We start from the raw sequence: 17,666 nt of genomic DNA, 5'->3' as shown, positions 1-17,666 counted from the left end.
GAAAAAGTAATCTCATTATAAAATAGAGCAGCTGTTCACAAAAGTATATAAAACAAATAATGGATCTGTATTATTTAGGTTCACACAGATTTAAGAATGTGGTGTCTATATCTAACTCTCTGTATATATCTATCTATATTAATATAGATATGTATCTATCTATATTAGATATATATCTATCTAGAGAGATTTATTTTAAGGAATTGTTTCACATAATTTTAGGGGCTAGGAAGTCCAACTTCTGCAGGGCAAGTTGTCAGGCTGGACAACCTTGGAATCATTGATTTTCAGTTTTAGCTTGAAGACAAGTCTGGAGGCATAATTTCTTCTTCTTTGGAGAGAACCTAAGTATTTTTCCCTTAAGACCTTCAACTGATTGAATGAGGTCCATCCACATTATGCAGAGAACCTGCTTTACTCAAAGTCTACTGATTCAAATATTAATCTCATCTGAAAATATCTTCCCAGTGATATCTAGACTGGTGTTGGACCAAATACCTGGGTACTGGGGCCTATCCCAGTGGATGCATACAATTAACCATCACACTGTCTTTACCTCTGGCAATTCTCTTCCAAAAGCCTACTTTGCCTTATACAAGTGTAATATACCAACTTTCTTTTTATTGTTTCTGGTATATCTGTTTCCATTTTTCAACTTCTCTGTGCTTTAAATCTCAAACTTAAAATAAATCCTCATATATCTATACTCTCAACTGTTCATAAGCTTCTGATTTCTCTGAGAAAATAGAAACAATCAGAAGAGAATTTTCAAAAGCTTCAACACTTACCAATCAATTGCATCTATGCTCAAATACTCTGTCTTTCCTCTCATTAGAACGAAATCCCATGAGCGCAGTACTTTACTTATTCTTGGCACTTATCATCATACTTGAAAAGTCAGGCATTTAAAAAATAATTGTTGAATTAAAATGAATAATAAAAATGCCTCTGTCATTACCAGAACAAAACTACCATTTATTCATTCACTCAATAAAAATTCATTGTATGCCTATTTATTGACAGGCCATATTCTAGAAACTGACAATATAGCAGAGAATAGAATAGAAAAAAATCCCTTATATTTTAGTTGAAGGTTAAGTTCATGTTAGCCATTACAACAAGCCTTTACATGAATCATCTCTTTTCAATCTTTCAAAAATTGTTAGGTGTTACCATACTTAGTTTCAGATGAGAAAGCTAAGGCTTAACTCTCCTATGTAATATCACATAGAGCCAGAATGTAGGGTTTCAAACATATGTCCTAATTACTAATCTATTGTGCTGACATAGACATGAAGGGGCTTATCATCTATATCATGTTGCAAACGGTGAGGAGGAAAAAAGCTGAATCAAAGGTTCTGAGCAATTGTAGCTCTGACCCCAAGATGGCAGTATTTGCATTCGCCCTCCTGCAGTTCTGAATGTGTAGTATGTTTAAGATAGTGAAGCCTGGTGTCTAATTGGCTAGGTGTACTCTCTGAGGAACCCTTTGTTTAGTGTTAAAAAAAGAGGAGAGTTTGAATACACAAACCAACTTCTGGGAGCAGATCTCTGCAGAATAAAAATGAAGTATCTGAGGACCTGCTTGGTGATTTTGTGGCTTTGTTTTTATAGTAAGTTGGTGGACAGTTTTACCAAGGTTAACATAGTAAGTCAAGGGAATATTTTCTTAGGATTTGGGGTAAAGGTATAGTCCATTGGGATAGGAGGAAGGGAGAAAACAGGATCATTTTCTATTTCACTTGGGATTTACTGTGGGGAGTAAGGAAGGGATGCAAATTAGATGGTATTAATACTGGATAATGGATGTCTTGAATCTCACTTTGCTTTCTGAATAGGAGGGAGTGGCAAAAACCAAGTGGAGCAGAGTCCTCAGTCCCTGGTCATCCTGGAGGGAAAGAATTGCACTCTTCAATGCAATTACACAGTGACCTCCTTCAACAACTTAAGGTGGTATAAGCAAGATACTGGGAAAGGTCCTGCTACCCTGATAATCATGACTTTCAGTGAGAACACAAAGTCAAATGGAAGGTACACAGCAACTCTGGATGCAAACACCAAGCAAAGCTCTCTGCACATCACAGCCTCTCAGCTCAGCGATTCAGCCTCCTACATCTGTGTGGTGAGCGCACTGTGGTCCCCAGGCACTTGAAGCCAGTACCCAAACCTGCACCTGGAGGTTATAGGAGTTGGAGTAGTACATTATTTTTGATGCAGAATATAATTTCACAAATGAGCAAATATTTATCTCTCAGACATGATTTGAGTTGAGTTTGAGCCTAGAGTTCTACATAGGTTCAAGTAGGGTACATATCCTCAAGTGAGAGTAAAGACATTCTCACTCAACACACATAGCTAACTGCTACATCTGGCTGTTCTCAAGGGCAAAACAGTCAGTCATGCTGTGTTACTCCTGCTGTGTTACTGTTACTGACAGTGTTGGTTTGAAGGGAGAGACTAGCTTGGTTTGTGGTCTGCAGACCTACCAGCAGAATGTTGACTAAATGAAAGAGCAAGTTGATGTGGCTGATGGCAATATCCTGAGAAGTTTCCTTCTGCTGAAAGACATTCAGTTGTCATTTCATAGCTATTCAAGTTCTCAGAAAGCATCCTGTGAGAAGAAGTCTGCTCTGCCATTTAGCCATGCTCCAGATCAAGGCATCTGTTCAGGTGCTGCACCAACTCTTTATCACCTTCCACCAATGCTCCTTTAGAGGACACTGGAAGGCCAGGGGACTCTGGCAGGCACAGTCACTCTCAGGCAGCAGAACAACTGTGCCAGGCTTTTCAACTATCAGTGTTCCAGAAAAGAGATTTAGGGACAGAATGCCTACCTGCCATTGCGAATTCTGGTTTGTACAGCTTAGCTGTGAAGTTCTTTTTGGGACAATTAGAGAAATGTATTTATAATTTGAGAATTAGATGAGAAAAGTATTTATTTAAAAGGCAGATATCAACTGTAAGAAACAGAAGGATATATACTAAGATATTAAAAATGACAATCTTTTGGTGATGGGGATATAACGTTTTTATTTTTTATCTTTCCTTGTCTTCTGTACTTTTAATTTTCTGTAGTTCTTGGATTTTTCTTCTATCAAAATAAAGGTTATTAAAAATAACAAATGTCTTAAAATTTAAAGGAATGCATCTGATCTGTCATTATCAACTCACAGGAATTGATATTTAGAGATGATCACGCATTCCAGGATATTGTTGAACAAGACTAATTTGTTATCTTTATAAACTCTACAAGTAAGTTCATTTCCAAGCTTAGTGAATTGATAATTTGTGAATAAATGAAGCCAGGACCTGGACTGTTCTTTGTAACTAGTCTGGAGATTGCTCAGGTGTCAAGACTTCAAAATACCTTGAATTCTAGAGCAAAAAGTAAACCTAGATATATTCAGTAATCAGATATTTTTTCCTGTCCTGTACCTCCTTTAAGTCTTTAGAGTGAAGAAATTAAAGTTCAGATTGCTGCTACAGCAGACTGGTGTAAGTAATTATAAATTAATTGAGGAAAAAGATAAAATGCATGAAAATGGAATCAATAGGTAAAATTCCAAGTATGTGAACAAATAAATTTTAAAGGTATTCTCAGGAGGAGATCACTGTGGCACAGAAAAGATAAGAGAAATTATCATGGGGAATAGCAAATTTAGTTAGGTCTTGAAGGACAGACACACACTGAATTTGTTCATTAAACAAATAATAGGGCCAGGTGTGGTGGCTCATACTTGTAATTCCAGTACTTTGGGAGGCCAAAGTGGGTAAATCACTAGAGGTCAGGCATTCGAGACCAGCCTGGCCAATATGAGGATACCCTGTCTCTACTAAAAATACAAAAATTAGCCAGGCATGGTAGCGTGTGCCTAAAATCCCAGCTACTAGGGAGGCTGAGGCAGGAGAATAGCTTGAAACCAGGAGGTGGAGGTTGCAGTGAGCTGAGACTGCACAACTCCATTCTAGCCTGGGTGACAGAATGAGAGTCCATTTCAAACAAAACAAAACAATAATAGTAAGTGACAGGTGTTTTTGTAGGTAGAAGGAGTAGGATAATAAACAAAATAGATAAATGCAGACACAAAAAACCATCCCTCACAAGGCTTGAGTTTGTATTTGTGTGTAGTGTTCACTTTCTTTTACAGGAATATCTTGCGAAGTTTATATTCCAATAAAGGCATTTTCCTTGCTTGCTTTAGTTTAGTTCACAAAGGTTTCACATGGTGATTAAAAGGCATAGGTATTGAAACATGTATCTATCACTTACTAAATTACATTACCCTGGACAAAATTACATAACCTCAGAGCACTACATATCATCAATGATAATTATACATATACCACATGGTCATAAGAATTGAATTAAGTTAAATGAATTTAATTAAATGATTGAATTGCACTGGTAGAAAATAATTTTTCAGCTGATGGTAGTTATTCTTGGACATAAATGATATAGCAAAGGTAATTTAAAATAAGACAGTAAGAAAATTTAAGTATAGATTAAGGTTTACTTTTCCACTCTCCTTCTGTTATGTTATTTTACTATGGTTATGGCCAAGAGTCATCCTATATTTCACATTGGCCTTATTCCATCCAATTATTTGAATTGACAGAATCGGCTTTCTTGTTTGTGTCTTTTTTATCTCATAGGTTTTCTGCACAGAAAATAAAGCCTTCTTGCTGTGGTATAACTTAGTGTAAATTCTATGATGAATCCACATGAGCTTTATGGAGCAGAACTCAGATATAACACCATTTTCCTGACCTACAGTGCCAATAACTAGATCTATACCCGGGAGCTCATTTAACAGAACTCTGCATTGGAAAGGAGAGAAATAACCTTTCTAGGTTTTCCTTGGGGGAGAAATCCTTTTCAGTTATTCAATTTATAACTTGTACATACATGGTAGATGCTCAGGAAGTATTATAGAAGAAGAAAGAGAAACCTCTAGGGGACGAACGCTAGCTGCAGCTGACTGACAATCGGTACCTGGTCCTTCCAGGGTCCTTTTCCAGGTTACCTCTTCAGAGATCAGGAAGAGCTGTGTAACCTGTGTGTGGAGGAGTAAATCTTGTTCCTGGCTGGATGGGGAGACTCTCAGCTTCCTGCAACAAAGAACTATGAATATTCACTCAGAGAAACAAGAGATTTGACTTGGTAGTGTTTGAGGACTCTAAGACCCTAACCAGAGACCTCACTGAGTCTGAGGGATAAAAATGGAGAAGGCCTTGGGAGTTTCATTTTTGATTTTCTCCTGGCAGCTGTGCCGTGAGTTTTGGGGCTCTAGAAATATCATTAAAAAAGAGTAGATTGTAGTATCTTCTTTAAAAGTCTGGAAGTTATAGAAGGGTGGTTAGGACCTCAATGCTCACCTGTGGGGGCTGTGAAAAGAGAGTATATCTTCCAAATGAATGAATGTTCCTCTATCTGTGCTTCTGTTTAAACAGAGGTGAACAGCCTACATATACCAGAGCAGAGTGCTTTAATCCTGACTATCCAGGAGGGAACACACGCCATTCTTAATTGTGCTTATCAGGAGAGAACACTCTTCAACTTCCACTGGTTCCGGCAGGATCCTGGGAAAGGACTTGTGTCTTTGGCTTTAATTCAGTCAAGCCACAAGGAGCAGGGAGACAAACATTTTAAAGAACTGCTTGGAAAAGAGAAGTTTTACAGTGTTTGGAATATCCCGGTCTCTCATCCTGGAGATTCAGCCACCTACTTCTGTGCTTTGCGGCACAGTCTCCCCAGCACCTGCAGCCGGTACCACGACCTGCAGCTGGGACCCTTGACGCAGGCCTAGCCTTGCAGGTGGGAGTGAAGGTGTTTTTTTTTTTAAATGTGCAGAAGGAATTTACTTTATAACCTCTGTCTCCAAACAGAAGTGAAGGATAATGCATCTTTCTTATGTAACGAATCTGAATTTATATTAAATTAAATTTCCTTTTGTTATTATTGAAATTTCATTCCTGAATGCAGATTGTTTGCCCACAGATTCTTTCCATTGCTTTACTCTTTAAGAGGGCAGACCCCTTTGTGGTGCAGGCTCTGAGTCCACGAAGCAAGTTTTCTACAGGCTGTACACTCATCAACAACATTTTACCCGTTTGATCATATATTCATGATGTTTTTGGTATCTATGTACCATATATACCATTATTTACTTAATTTAATATTAAGTTGATGTTTATGTTAAATAGACTTTAAAAATAACTATGTAAAAATTGTCTTCATTTTACCAGATGCCATCTGTGAAATCATGTATATGATATAAATCATATATTTAAAGTTCTGGTTATATTTTTCTGAATACAAATTAAAATAGCACCATATATGTAACAATTGGAAAGGTTGTCTGTATACTGCCTAACAGGACCTCTTGTATCAATCACACTTCACGAAATACTGATCCAGCTCATACCCTTCATTTTATAAATGAAAGCATTAGGATCCACAGGTATGGTGTCTTTTACTCAAGGATGACTTACAGTAAAATGAAAGCTAGGAGGAGAATCTAAGCTTTTTGATCCCTTGTCCATTGCTTCTTCCACCAAGGATGCAAAGCAGAATCTAGAGTGTGAAGGAAAGAGTTGTATGTTTTAAATTTAAGTTAAATTAAAATTTTAATTGAATTGTGTATGTTCAACCTAGATAAATTAGAAGATATGAATAACTACCACAATAGAACATTCTCATAACTTCTTCGCCTAGAAATAACAAGTATTACTATTTTTCAAATTTTCTTGTGTGCATATACAACTATATTTCTCTACGAATGGGGCTGATAATGTCCCCAGTATTTATTAACATGCTTGCTTCTCTCAACATTATATTATAGATATGCCAGTGATCATATATTGAGAATGCAATTTTAAATGACTGTCTAGTTTTCATTATATAGATACATTAAAAAAAAGGATCACCTTTTGATAATATTTCCAATTATCCAGTATTAGAGACAGTGTTTGTATTAGCATCATTAAAGTCACAGCTTTAACAGAATGGAGTTGGGTGAATAAGGGAAAACACTAACATCACATATCTAATTTCCAGGAAGATATTTTTCACCAAATTGCAATTTCAACAATAGCATTTAATGCTTTTTGTTTTCCATACTTTCTTTACCTGTTATGAACATCATTACTTTAAAGAACTTTCCACTTTGCCAAGTAAAATTTTTAAATGTTTTGACTCTTTTACTCTATGAAGTTATTCATTTCTTATTAAAAATAAATCAAACAGGATTAGAAAATATACAGAGTAAGAGTGTTTCACACAATGTAAGTATCTTTTCATACAATAAGATATATTAAAGAAAAAGTTTGAAAAACACTGTCGTGGTCCCATTTACCTTCTAATGGTCTCTTCTTTCAAGGGTGTTTATTCTCCATGTCCTTCCTACTCAAAGTGTGGACCAGCACTATCTGCGCTTGTGCAGAATCTCGGACTGACTGAATTTGAATCTGCATTTTAACAAAACAACCAGGTGAGTCTATCCTTAAAAGTTTGAGAAGCACCCATTTGATGTGGCGCCAGAATGATTTTTTACAATATAAAGTAAAAGCTGTCTCTACAAACCCCAAAATGCTTCAGTGGCTTTCTATTGCTTCTGGAATAAAATGCAAATTTCAGGCTGTGATACACAAAGATCTGTATCATATGGACTTCCTCTTCGATCTCACCCTTTAACTCTCTTTTCCTGGCTCTCTGTGTACCAATACCACTAGTTTCCTTTCAGTATTCTGAATTTGCCATGTTCTTTCCCACATTTTGTCTAACTCGTCCATTTGAAATACTGTTCTTCCAAATATGGGCAAGCCCAACTCATTTTCACACTTCAGGTCTCAGCTGAAGTACACTACTATAGATAAAGCCGTCTGACTTCTGTTCATCTTCCTGACTAATGTAGCCATCCATGGCCCTCCCCATAGCTCAGTCACAAAACCATAGTTATTTCTTTTATGGTAATAATCATAACATCTAGTTATAATATTGATTTATGTGTCAATGTGTTCATGGCCTAAACTTCCAATTATGATACAACTTCTATGAGGTCAGGGATATTGTTTGTTTAATCACATCTTTAACTTTGGTGCCTACCTTTAGTGTCTGACTCATAATAGTCAGTGAAAAAATATCTACTGCATGTGGCTGGGCGTGGTGGCTCACGCCTGTAATTCTAGTACTTTGAGAAGCCAAGGTGGAAGGATCAGTTGAGGTCAGGAGTTCAGGACCAGCCTGGGCAATGTAGTGAGACTCTCATCTCTACAAAAAACAAAAATAAAAAATAGATGAGTGTGGTGGCATGAGCTTGCAGTCCTAGCTACTCAGGAAATTCAGACAGAAGGATTTCTTGAGGACAAGAGTTGGAGGCTGCACTGAGCTATGATGGCACCACTGCACTCCAGCTCTGGGTGACAGAGTGAGACCCTGTCTATTAAAACATAAAATAAAAAGGAAATATCTACAGAATAAATTAAGCGAATGTTGCTTGGCTTTCTTTTCTTTTTTCCTTTTCCTTTCTTTTTACTCCCATCCTAGCAAATCTGAACTTTGTGTTTGTGCTCCCTGCTCAGATAGGTGGTAGCGTTCTGCTCATGTTGGCACTTACCCCTTGTCTCAGGACCAGGCCTTCCTATGCTCAGTGAGCTCTGTCAAATAACTAGATCAACTCAGGGTCTCAGCCTGTCCTCACTCAACTGACGTCAGGTGTAATCCGAATGAGCTGAGTAAACTCTAAACATAACCCCACTGTAAAATATCTGAAAGAAAAAAAGATAAACCTAAAAGATGTTGGAAAGTATGAAGACAACCTTCCAAATCAAATTATAATGAACATATGTCAAAGTTTAATCTCAAATTAATGCAAGAGAAAAATTGCATCAGGAAACACATTTAAATAATTGGACTAGGTATAGACATTTTATAGGAGACTAGATTTTTTTAAAAAGTCAGGTTATAGATAATTATTATGGTTAAAGTATTGGTTCATAATGACTGTACTCTGTGTAATGGTTGTTAGGCTCATCATGAGATTAATAGTCATCTGAGATTATAACACTAATAGAAAGAGTCTTTTTTTTATTAAAGTATATCAGAAAATTGATCAAACGTTTGATCTGATGTGATAGTTAATTCCTGTATGGGGCTATACATTTTATGCTTCAAAAAAGGTTCATTCAAGACCAGCTTTGGGAAACTTATTGTTGTCAATATAATTCAAACTGAGTGTTGTGGTGTGTGCCTATAGACTCAGGAAGCTGAGGTGGGAGGATTTCTTGAGCCCAGAAGTTCAAGTCCAGCCTGGGGAGTATTGTGAAACCTCGTCTTTCTTAAAAAAAAAAAAAGGTAATTCAAGTCTTTAGTCTTTACTATAATGGATAAGAGGGATTTGTCAGGTTTTGGATGTTTTCCCTTCTTTTATTTTTGAGATGGGGTCTCGCTCTGTTGCCAAGCTGGAGTGTGGAGTACACTGGCACAATCTCTGCTCACTGCAACCTCTGCCTCCTGGGTTCAAGTGATTCTCCTGCCTCAGCCTCCCGAGTATCTGGGACTACAGCCATGTGCCACAATGCCCAGCTAATTTTTGTGTTTTTAGTATAGACAGAGTTTCACCATGTTGGCCAGGATGGTCTTGATCTCTTGACCTTGTGATCTGCCTGCCTCGGCCTGCCAAAGTGCTGGGATTACAGGTGTGAGCCACCGTGCCTGGCCTGTTTTCCCTTCTTACAAGATAATAAGGTTGTTTGATTGAGGCTGTCAGTAAGGACATGAAAACTACTTAGTTAGAGATAAGGGATTTTGTTACTCATGACACAGCAAACAGCATAAACATTGGTATATTCACTTCAGTTGTTCTTTCTCTTAAATCTTAAAAAGATGATATGTGTACTGATGAATACTTTGGTGAGGTGGTACTGTGTCATAACTGAGGAACTCTGAGCTTGGAGAATTCATTGCTTTTATAGTAAGCAGTAAACCCACTTGCTCTTTGTCTCAGAGGGAAACAGTACCTCAGCCTTCAAGGTTGCTTGCTGCAAGCATAACTCTGGAAAGTGGTCAGGCAGAGTGATCATGGTCTTATATCATTGGAAGACCTAACATGACATTTAGGAGTATAAGCAACTAATGATGGTCCGTTTTTCAATAATACCTACTCCATATTCTTCATGAGTATGCCACTCCAGAAGCCATTCTAATTAATTTGACTGACAGAGGTTTTGAGACTAAGTACATTGAATTTACCTCAAACAATTTTTAATTAAGGCTACTATCTGCAGAACTCTAAACAAAAGAATGAGACCAATCTGCAATATTAACTTCACCCATTTGGCCAACTGTGACAAAGTCCCAAAGTATAGATAGCTAGGATGTAATTTCTTATCCATTATACATGGAAGTTAAAACTGACATACTAGTCTTTGTTTTAATTGTCAAAAAGAGGCCCAAAACAGCTATCATTCCCAATGGAAAGATGTTCTGCCCCACCTATTTGTTCCCCAGACTAATCAATAAAAAGGTAACTGCAACCTAGCAGGAGAGATTTGTGAGAGTATAACTTTCCTTTGCTCCATCTTTCCATCACTGGCTTGAAAATAGTCTTTAAATGGCATCCTGCATTCCCCATGTGGGTTACTGGGGCTGATGGAAAAAGAGTAGACCCGTTATCAAAGAATAGTGCCTGACTATGTTGACCTGTTACGTGGTTTTCTGAAGCGCTAATTCAAAGGATTTTCCTGTATTCATATAACTCAAAACACGCTCAGAGTGGAGAAACGGCTATGCAGGGGAAATTTAAAAAAAAAAAAAAAGAAAAATTGATAAAAGGACTCAAAAGCAGGCAGGAGAAAGAATCTGAAATGTGAAGCTAGGCCAATTGAAATTATTTAGTCTAAGAAGCAGAAGGGAAAAGATTGAAGAGAGCTTAAGAGACTTGCAGAACATTGTAAAAAGTACAGCCATAAGTATAACAGGATTCCCAGAGTAAGAGGAAAGGAAAGAGCAGGGAGACTATTTGTGAAAATAATGACTCCAAACTTGTCAAATTTGTTGGAAGACATGAACCTATACAACCGAGAAGCTCAACAATGACCAGGTAGAAAAAAGGCAAAAAAATTAAAAAAAAAAAAATCAGATTGAGACACATTATAATCAAACAAATGGTTTAAAGAAAAAGACAATTTGAGAATCTTGAAAGCTGCAAGAGATAAGTGACTAATCACATGGAAGGGATCTTTCAAAAGATTAGCAGTCAATTGTTCATCAGAAACCATAGAAGCCAGAAGGAAGTGAGATGGCATATTTGAAGTGTTTAAATTTTAAAAAAATTGTCAACCAACAATTTTATATCAGGCAAAACTACTGTTCTAAAACAAAGAAAAAATTAAGACAGTCCCAGATAAATAAAAGCCCAGAGTATACATCACTTGTAGACCTACTCTACAAGAAAATCTAACCGGAATCTTTCAGACAGAAAAGAAATAGCACTAGACAGTAACTTGGAGTCATGCTAAAATAGTGAACAATGGTAAACGTAGTTACATAGATAAAAATAAAGCCAATATTTTGTAGTTTTTGTTTGTAACTCCCATTTTTCCTAAATTAACAAACTAATGTATAAACAATAATTATAATTATATTGTATATAATTATACACAATAATCTCATTGTGTATAATGAGAACACAATGAGTAAAAAGGTATTTTTCCCTGTGTATAAAAATTTCCTTTGTTGTTGTTCTTGTTGTTTTTAATAGTACAACTTATGTATTTCAAATAGATACAAAATTAGTAGCATTTACAGTAGTATCTTAAGACACATTGACTTTGAATAAGATCTTGCTTTCAATACTTTGAGGTTCACAAGACATATCTAGAAAATTTCACGCTATGGAAAATGAAGACTGTTTAATCTAATGGGGAAGGGGACTATGATTTCTCTTTGACTGATTGCCATAACACTGCCTTTAAGGCATGTGAAGGAGTCTCATATGTTTTTTAGAAGTTAGTAGGCACAGAAGCTTTTGCAGTACAACTTTGATGTATAAATTCTGTCATTTTGCTAGCACTGATATTGCTCATGGGTCCACATTTTATCTATTGGCCCATACTATTTTTTGTTACAAATGTCAAAAAGGTGATTTCCTCCTGAAAATACTGTGTTCAAGTCCCCATTCAATTTTAGATGTTATATTTGTTTTTTATAAATTTTTCCAAGACTGTAGTGGCTGCATTCTTGGGTTGCTAGCACTCTTCCTTTGGTTTTTACACTTACTGAGAAGTGGCTGTTGTAATTTCTGTCATGTGCAATGTATTCTTGGAGAAAGCGATTTCAATATTAGCATATTCTCCTTCATTCTATGTCCTATGCAGTTGTTGGTGGGAATGGGAAGGGCCTGCCCAGGCCATCATTGATGAATACTGACTAAATGGCTCTTGAGCAGAAAGAGCCTGCATCATTGCTAGCCTATAGCTGCCAGCTTCTGCAAGGACACAAAACAGATTATGAACAAGAGGAGTGTGCTTGTTTCTCTGTAGACTCAGTTAAGTTTCTTGCATAGTTAACCCTCCAGAGATCTGGTTTGCTTTTTAGGTTAGAACGAAAAGGCAAAGAGAAAGACCAGTTTCATAAATTTTGGATTCATTCCTAAACTTAAAACCAGAAAAGAAATAAGGGGAATTAGACAAATCAACAGGCACAAAAAAGTCCAGGTAGTGAAGGTAAGTCAATCTCATTTGCAACAGCCCAAATAAGTACTGTTTTGACATGTATGTGTCATTGATATAAGACAGAATGATGAATTCCAAGCTCTAGTCCCTGGCTTTGTTAAAAAATGTTGCCTAGGCTGTGAGGTGGAACCATGTTTGTTCAGTTAGATTTTAGTCCATTCTATTTTGAAAGAATTCTTTAGAGTTACAGGAAATTTCTTTAAAAATTGGAGATAACAGAAGGGTAAGGGGATGTGTGACCTGACATGGAGAAGAGCTGTGCAATGTGAAGTGCTCCTTGAATTGCAAGAATCTCACTCAAAGTTTTGTAATAGAATGCTTCACGACTGAGTGTTCAGTGTAGGAAAGTGGCTATTAGAAACAACTGCTCTTATACAAGAGTTGCCATATGATACCAACACATACACACATAAACATCCCCTACAGACATTGACTTGGAGCATTTGCTTCTCAAAATTTTAATTAACGAATATGTCAGAGTTTTATATTCACCTGTTCACTTAATACAGGTCTACATTTTGAGTACATCTTTGATTGCTATCATGTCCACAAGATGGCAGTGTGTTCTCAGGGACCCTGAGGACAGCTCTCAGGTGCTCGTGTGTGTCTGTGTGTGTGTGTGTGTGTGTGTGTGTGAAGGAGAGAAAGACAGAGAGAAGGGACAGGGGATAAGAGGAGGGGTGAGTGATGTATCAGGGGTTGTGAAAAGAACCTCTTTTTCTAATTGGTAGGACAGATTCTTTTTATGATTCCTAAAGTGAAAGAAATAAAATATCTGTGCTAGGTTCATTTTTTTTTTTAAATTTAAAGTTGGAATCTTCAGTGAACCAGAGCAGAAAAGAATGATGAAATCCTTGGGAGTTTTACTGGTGATCCTGTGGCTTCAGTTAAGCTGTGAGTTTGGGCATCTCTACAGGAACATAATGTACAATATTTGGAGATAATGTCTATCCTAGGCCGGTGGCTAGAAGCCTGAATTTTTTTTTTCTCTAATTAAGGGAGTGTAGAGGGCCTGTAAAAAGATGATTAAAATTCTGGGGAGTAAGTGTTTACCTCCTAATTTGTCTTCTCTGTCTGACCACTGTCTTTTTCACAGGGGTTTGGAGCCAACAGAAGGAGGTGGAGCAGGATCCTGGACCCTTCAATGTTCCAGAGGGAACCACTGTTGCTTTCAACTGCACTTATAGCAACAGTGTTTCTCAGTATTTCTTCTGGTACAGACAGGATCCCAGGAAAGGACCTAAGTTGCTGATGTCCGTATACTCCAGTGGTAATGAAGATGGAAGGTTTACAGCACAGCTTGATAGAGCCAGCCAGCATGTTTCCCTGCTCATCAGAGACTCCCAGCTCAGTGACTCAGCCACCTACCTCTGTGCAGTGAGCACACAGTGCTCCCCAGACACCTGCAGTCTGTACCCAAACCTGCTGGGCTCCAGGAATGCCTGATGTAGAGCTTAGACTGCAGGGCAGTAAAGTTCTCTTTGCTCTCTAGATTCAAGTGCAAATAAAGAGTGCTACTATGGAGGACTGATTGATTAGGAAAGTATTAATATAATTCTGAAAATGATTGAGACCCTCAAGGAAAATGAAAGATACAATCTTGATCTGGTTAAAATATTTTCCAGTATTCCCTTTCTACTTTAGTTTTAAAAAAAAAAAAGATATATATATATATATATATATATAGAGAGAGAGAGAGAGAGAGAGAGATAGAGAGAGAGAGAGAAAGAGAGAGAGAGAGAGACAAAGTCTCGCTCTGTTACCCAGGCTGGAGTGCAGTGGTGTGATCTCAGCTCACTGCAACCTCCACCTCCTAGGTTCAAGTGATTCGCCTTCCTCAGCCTCCCAAGTATCTGGGACCACAGGCACGTGCCATCACACCTGGCTAATTTTTTCTTAATTTTTAGTAGAGACGGGGTTTCACTATGTTAGCCAGGATTGTCTTGATCTCCTGACCTCGTGATCCGCCTGCCTCAGCCTCCCAAAGTGTTGGGATTACAGATGTGAGCCACTGCTCCTGGCAGTTTTAAAATATTTTTATCTTTCTTCTGGAGAGATTAAAAAAAAAATAAAATGTTTTTTATTGAGATAACTGACAAACCAAAAGGAGCACATACTCATTTCATACGAACATCACAGTCAATGCCATAAGCATATCCATCATCTCTAAAAGTTTACTTCCTCCTTTTAAAAAATTTAGGTATGATTGATCTACGGCAAGGTGCATATATTATATAATGTATACATTTTAATGCCCACTCTAGTTTTATGCCACATCCTTGCTTTATGAGATTGTTTTTATGACTCTTTTTGTTTATATCAGGAAAAGATTTTCATACAATAACAGATATTCTGTCACTGTCTATAGGACATCTTATTATTTCCCTGTTTAGTTGCCCAGGAAGTTTGAAATGGAGAATTAAGATTTCTGTCCAGGGTTGTTCCCGTAGTCACTGATGAAAAGAATGCAACTCAATCAAATTTGCTTCAAATTCTTAATCTGAAGAACAAAAGACTGAACAAATCTTTCCAAGTCTTAGCAGAAAGATTTGAAAGGCAGTAAGGAAGGGCGGAAAGTTGAGCCAGAATCAAGATACTTAAATTTTAGTTCCATATTTATTGTATCACTTCTGGTTTCCTGGCATTCTGGAAAGAATCTGTGTTGTGTTTTTTGTTTGAATATTTATGTTACTAATGGGCCATCTATTAGACTATATATTATATCTATTTTAGGATTCGTTTCAGTATTAAATGAGATAACATACAGCCTTGGGATGAGTTCCTTAAAAGCAGAGACTGCACTTGGAATTCTTTCTCCATAATTGATTGAAGAAACCAGGTTGAGACGGGGGACAGGCTAAGCATGGACATGGTCCAGCGGGCATCTTGATCCAGCCTGACCTCATAGGGAGCTCTGGAGCGTGAACTACATCACAGGGTTGATCCCTCTCACCCTGAGGCAAGGGGACCAGACTACTCTGACGTACTGTGGGTAAGAATAAGGTCCTCATTGGCTGCGGTGTTTCTTGGGGTAGTGGTAAATGCTGCTGGACTATGGTGACTCTCTTTGGCTGAGGTCGACTAGGAAAAGGGGCAACTGTGAGCCGAGAGTAGCCAACACTCACAGTAGCAGGGGATGGCTACACTGTCCTGGGAAAGGGGATCGAGGCTGAAGACCAGCAGTGTTCATTATTAACATGGAACTTGCCTGGGATGTGGGCAGCATTCAAGAAATAATAACCTTTAATTGTATTCTGAAGTTTAATTTCTTTCTCTATTCGAAGGGGTTTATACAGGTGGCCTTACCAATTTTGAAGAGTTGAAATAATGTTAAAACACTTGTTAACAGAAACCATCTAAATAAATATAAAAAATAAATATAAGGAAATATTTTTTTCAAAGCTAAAATTCAGAAATTTTTAAAAGAATAGTGACCAGAGAACCACTCTAACTATCTTGGTTGCCTTTGGAAATTATGAGATGGCATTCTGTTCATCACTTTCTATCCTGGTTGCAATGATTCTCGTGATTTACAGTTCATAACTTGGGGCTTCCATGTGTAGAGAGAACAACAGAGATTCCATCTATATTTATACATGACTAATGCTATTTTGTTATTAATTTGTATTTAACAATGGAGGACTGGGTAGCAGGATGGCCTCCTCATGTCATTGTGCCCATGTTCCCACAAGGTTTCTTCTTGAATGGGGTGCCTGGCCAGTAGTGTGGGTATGTGGGCCCATCATGTGAATTGACAGGCTTCTTTATAGGATGAATGAGGAGAGGGAACTGGTAATCAAGTTGCTTCTTTTTGTTCCCTGCACCTAATATCATTGAAAATGGCCTAATTCTGTCAACTACTGATATAAAAACTGAAACCGCCCCACATGGTTCATGTAAACTCTCATGAAGATTAAATGCCCCAGGTTGGCTTCATGTCCTTCTCACATGCAAATACAGAAGCAGGAGGGTGAGAACAGAGAGAGGCTAACTGCGTGTGGGCTTTCATTACATTCTCTTGTGTTCTATTCCTCTCACCCTTTATTACCTACTCTCTTTCTCAACCCAGAATCTCTCCAGGGTCCCACCCAGTAGGTTCCCTTCACTCACATTTCCACTGTAATCTTCTTGTAGTTCATTCTGGCCTGGACTTTTTCCCTCTCCGTTTTATCAATCAGTGTGCTTGCATCCACTTTTCATCTGCCTCACGGGAATTGTGATATCTTTCATCTTTTTATTACTTTTACTATTAATGGATTCAGGTCATTCTGTTTATACTTTTAAATGTCATTTCAGTGGGAATTTTAGAGAGTTGAGAGGACAGCACATATGTTTAGTTAGAAGTTTTGTATCAGAAGCCCACCCTAGTAGCATTTAACTTTTCAAACTGACTATATAATTTTGTCTTAAGTGTGGTAAAAAATTTATAGGCAGAATCAAGGAACTGATCCCCTCCCCTCACCCTGATGAATGGCTTTACTAATACAGAGTGTCTCAATGGTTTTCCAAAGTCTAGAACGTTGTCTTCTGTGACTAATTTCTCAGTAAAGTAAATTACTCTTCTATTTTTACATAACTCTCATTTCTCATGTATTTAAAATTAAAACCATATACTCTACGGAAGGTGATGTCATCACAGACTTGGGATGAAGGAAACACTTTCTGTTGGTTTTGATATCACATCTCTCAAATGAGAAGTAAACAGTTCACTTCCTTGGATCTGGGGTTCCGCCTGTGGCCTCCAGGGGGCGACGTTGCACTAAGGAGGCATCTGTTTTCGTCCCAGACCATCCTCATTTCACTGAGCCTCCCCCCTGCAGCTGGCTAATGCAGCTCACCAATGTCTGTGTAGATAGAGAGTTGTGACGAGAACAAGAGAGCAGAACACATCCAGACTCCTTAAGGGAAGTCTTCTTTCTGTTTTTGAAACTTCA

General features: G+C 37.7%; 1 gene segment (V, D, J or C); it reads left to right on the top strand.

Moving 5' to 3' along the window:
- Positions 1 to 5,220: 5,220 nt before the first annotated feature.
- On the top strand, positions 5,221 to 5,835 carry LOC135274200 (T cell receptor alpha variable 21-like). The segment is given in 2 exon segments: positions 5,221 to 5,309; positions 5,462 to 5,835. Coding segments are annotated over 2 exon segments (435 nt in total).
- The last annotated feature ends 11,831 nt before the right edge of the window (positions 5,836 to 17,666 follow it).

Source organism: Aotus nancymaae, unplaced genomic scaffold, assembly GCF_030222135.1.
Source record: "Aotus nancymaae isolate 86718 unplaced genomic scaffold, 86718_ANA_hifiasm-v0.15.2.pri h1tg000011l, whole genome shotgun sequence".
In the NCBI taxonomy this organism is placed as follows: Eukaryota; Metazoa; Chordata; class Mammalia; order Primates; family Aotidae; genus Aotus; species Aotus nancymaae.
This window is presented reverse-complemented; position numbering and strand designations above follow the sequence as displayed.